Source organism: Trypanosoma brucei, chromosome 5 (assembly GCF_000210295.1).
Source record: "Trypanosoma brucei gambiense DAL972 chromosome 5, complete sequence".
Lineage (NCBI taxonomy): Eukaryota > Euglenozoa > Kinetoplastea > Trypanosomatida > Trypanosomatidae > Trypanosoma > Trypanosoma brucei.
In genome coordinates this window covers 1378005-1381913 of record NC_026738.1, presented here as the reverse complement: position 1 = coordinate 1381913, position 3909 = coordinate 1378005, and the positions used below count along the sequence as shown (strand labels likewise).

Genomic DNA, 3909 nt, shown 5'->3' with positions numbered 1-3909 from the left:
TTTTTTTTTTTTCCCATCGTTTAAGGGTTTTTGCATGGTCCCCGGTGTTATATCGCTTAAGGGTGGTTTTGTGACCACTCCCTCACAGTCAATGGTATCCTTTCCGTCCCTGGTTAATGGGTTTGGAACGTAATACCCTCACAGCTAGTGCTTTGTGCATTTCTCCCTTCTTCCCGCAGTACCACTCCAAAACCTGGTGAAGTCCACTGGAATTTTGGCCCTCATCATTAAGTTCCCATCCTCGCGCCTTTTTTGCTGCCTCGGTCACAGCCTGGCAGTGTTTTTTCGCTTCCTCGCTCCACTGTTCTGCTTCTGGCAGCTTCTCCTTTAATTTATCCTTTGCCTTTTCGTATATATCCTTCACCTTTTTAGTATCAGCGTCCGAAAGTTTCGAATAGCCATCGTTACTGTGTGCAGGGTCCTGCAGCGTTTTCAACCAGCGTTCCAAGCTTTCCAACCACCACTGTATATCACCCGCAAAACCTTCGGTTTTATTTTTTATCTTGTCTGCCCTTCTTTTTTCTACAGTTTTAGCAAGATCCGTCAGCTTACACAGCGCCAACGCACCTTCTCTGTTCAACTTCGCTTCCTCATTTGTTTCCACCACTCGTAGCAGTAAACCTGCAAAGGTAACCGCAACCAAGGAATACCTTATCATATTTCCCTTGTATCAAACTTCGCTTCTTTAGTGTATATTTCGCAAGCCAGTTCACTTTCCCACATAAATGCAATTATGCACAAAAAGAAACAAGCAATATTCATAGAATCATCAGCAAACATTATTGTAGTTTCATCAATACAACCGCAGTTATCATCTTTGCTTCCACTTCGTAATCATATTATCTTACAAAGGCAATTGCATCATTCCAACAGTAACAACTTTCCACTCTCAGATATCCTATTGATATCCTTGTTTCCTAGTTTTGCTGAAGGATAAGATAAATATTCTGCCACACCAACTTGTAGTTGCTCATGGTTTCTCTTATTTCCAATTCCATGGGATGTGAGTACACATATGCATATATCATGTATGAAAGAAGTATTTCCTTTTGATATGATGATTACTGGATATGAACAAACAAATAGTAACATTCATAAATTAGCTACCTAACAACTTGTTCATTATGAGTTGAGTGGGAGGTGTCATTGTCACCGCTACGTTTTGAATAGTATTCTGTTTCACTGACAACTTCCACCCTGTAGTTGAATAACTTCACGCTCTCTTGTGTAACCACACTATCAGAAATCACAATACTCTTCAGCACCCTGCAATATCTCAAAAATCTCAAATCCTCCAGCTTCTCACAACACTTAACATTCAGCTTCTCCAACCTCGTGTCCTCATACCTGTGTATTCCAGTTATCTCTCGCAGGTTTCGACACCCAGATAAATTCAATTCCCGCAATTCCTTCACATGTTTTAGTCCTCTTACCTTCTGTAAGCCGACACATTCACGAATATCAATAACCTCCATCTTTACACATCCACCCACATATACATCTTCCAACGCTTTACACTTTTCAATGATCAGTTTGAGAGGATTATTTGCTTCACGCACATCAACATTACGCAAGAGCTCACACTCATCAATTCGTATTTCTCTTATACTCTCATAATATCTGAACATACTAAAACTTTTAATACTGCCACAATTATTCACAAGAAAGCTCTTCAAGGCTTTACATTGCCCCAAGCCCTTTAACCTGCTTATATCCCAACAGTGCGTGAGTTTCACATTGCCTTATGCCCAGTCTTTTATCGACCATGAGTTTATTAGATATTGTCACTGACGCCATTGTTTCATGAGCCGTGTCAGGTCCCTGCAGGTCTCACTAAAAATGCATACGAAATATGATTATTTACCTCACTATTCCCTTCACGGAATAAGAATTTTCTTATTACACCATAAATAGGGGGAAATATATTCGTTTCTAAATGGCCAGGCCACACCTCCACATTTTTGAATTGTTTGATGGGAAGATTGCACATCTTACAAGCACTGTTTCATATGAAGGGGGGGGGGAGTGTGCTACACATGCGCCTTTACTTCACGCCAGCTTGGGCTGTAGATATGCACATACAACCCATTTTCACATCTCCCGTAATATTTATTGCAGAAAAAATAGTTTATTATTATTATTTTTATTTTGAGGGGATGGGGACGGAGGGTGGAATAAAAATGTCATATATAATGGAAGGGAAACCTCTCCCGCAACAGGTGAGAAATTTTTAAATTTTAACCTCTCCAGAGGTTAGCCCTTCCTAAACTAAGCAAAATAAGCAAGAGATAATAATATCATTCCTTCCTGTAACATGGAGAGGTTGCCCCACCCTTTTTGTCAGGTGAAGAAACTGCCTCACCTTTCTCATCAATTACATCTTCAGCATTACCTCTTCTTCGTCTCACAAACACAAGCACCACGGCTGTAATAATCGCGAGGATAGCGACAGGTATGAGAACAGCCATAAGTATTACCTTGCTTTCCTTGATCTTACTGCTTAGTGCTGATCTATCACTAGTCTCCAGGAGGTCACCGAAGTCCGCATCAGCTCCAACGACCTCTGGTTCGGTTCCACTTGTTGTTCCTGTTCCTGTTCCTGTTGATATTGTTGTTGATGTTCCTCCTGTTGTTTCTGTTGCCCCACCCTCTCCAGTTGAAGTGCCAACCCCTCGGTGTGTGGTCTCGGGAGCGGCACCTCCAGGGTTAGTGAATTTTGCACCCTTTCTGCTTGCTTCCTTGGCTTCGACCAAAACTTCGCTGAGTGGCTTGCCTGCACTCAATCCACTATGAAGAGCGTACGCTGCATTATAAAAGCCAGATACATCGTTAACTGTCTTTTTCCCCTTTTCGTGTGACTCTTCGAGTTCCTCCATTTTTTTTACAGCTGAGTCGTAGTTGGCCTTCCAGTTGTTGTTGACTGGCTCACCGTCGCTTTTTGGCTTCTTCCTCTCCCAATTCTCTAAGGCCTCTTTCATCGTCCCTGATGTCACATCCAGGTAAAACGGCACTGTAGAACCCGTTCCTTTGCAATCAATTGGGTTCCTTTCCCGCCCTAAGTAGTGTTCTTTTACTTTAACACCATCACACTTCTGATTGTTTGCATTATCTTCCTTCGTTCCGCAGTACCACTCTAAAAGCTGGTGAAGTCCACTTGAGTTTTGACCCTCATCATCAAGTCCCCATCCTCGCGCCCTCTTTGCTGCCTCGGTCACCTCCTGATGGCGTTTTCCAGCTTCCTCGCCAAATTCTTTCGCTTTCGGGAGTTGTTCACTCACTTTACCTTTCGCCTTTTCGTATATTTCCTTTACCTTTTTAGTATCAGCATCCGAAAGTTTCGAATAGCCGTTGTTGCTGTGTGCACGGGTTTCCAGCGTTTGTAACCAGTGTTCCAACCTGTCCAGCCAGAGTTTCAACTCATCTGCGAAACCTTCAGTGTCCTTTCTGATTTTATCTGCTTTTTTTGTTGCAACAAGATCAGCGACATCCGTCAGCTTACACAGCGCCAACGCACCATCTTTGGTCAACTTTGCATTCGAGTTCGCTACCACCACTCGTAGCAGTAAACCTGCAAAGGTAACCGCAACCAAGGAACACCTTATCATATTTCCCTTGTATCAAACTTCGCTTCTTTGTATATTTCGCAAGCCAGATCACTTTCCCACATAAATGCAATTATGCACAAAAAGAAGCAATACTCATATAATCATCAGCAAACATTATTGTAACTTTAGCAATACAACCGCAGTTATCATCTTTACTTCCACTTCATAATCATATTATCTTACAAAGGCAATCACATCATTCCAACAGTAACAACTTTCCACTCTCAGATATCCTGTCGATATCCTTGTTTCCTAGTTTTGCTGAAGGATAAAATAAATATTTTGCCACACCAACTGTAGTGCT

General features: G+C 42.0%; 3 protein-coding genes across 3 annotated transcripts; all 3 read right to left on the bottom strand.

Moving 5' to 3' along the window:
- Window positions 1–88: 88 nt before the first annotated feature.
- TbgDal_V6570 (65 kDa invariant surface glycoprotein,(fragment)) lies at window positions 89–658 on the bottom strand (the record flags this gene model as incomplete). Its single annotated transcript, XM_011775502.1, has 1 exon — window positions 89–658. One exon carries the CDS (start codon window positions 656–658, stop codon window positions 89–91), a length of 570 nt encoding a protein of 189 aa, XP_011773804.1.
- Window positions 659–1103: 445 nt separating this feature from the next.
- On the bottom strand, window positions 1104–1628 carry TbgDal_V6560 (hypothetical protein, conserved; the record flags this gene model as incomplete). Its single annotated transcript, XM_011775501.1, has 1 exon — window positions 1104–1628. One exon carries the CDS (start codon window positions 1626–1628, stop codon window positions 1104–1106), a length of 525 nt encoding a protein of 174 aa, XP_011773803.1.
- A 669-nt stretch (window positions 1629–2297) lies between these two features.
- On the bottom strand, window positions 2298–3605 carry TbgDal_V6550 (64 kDa invariant surface glycoprotein, putative; the record flags this gene model as incomplete). The annotated part of the gene is made up of 1 exon (XM_011775500.1): window positions 2298–3605. The coding sequence occupies one exon, from the start codon at window positions 3603–3605 to the stop codon at window positions 2298–2300; it is 1308 nt and encodes a 435-aa protein (XP_011773802.1).
- Between the last annotated feature and the right edge of the window lie 304 nt (window positions 3606–3909).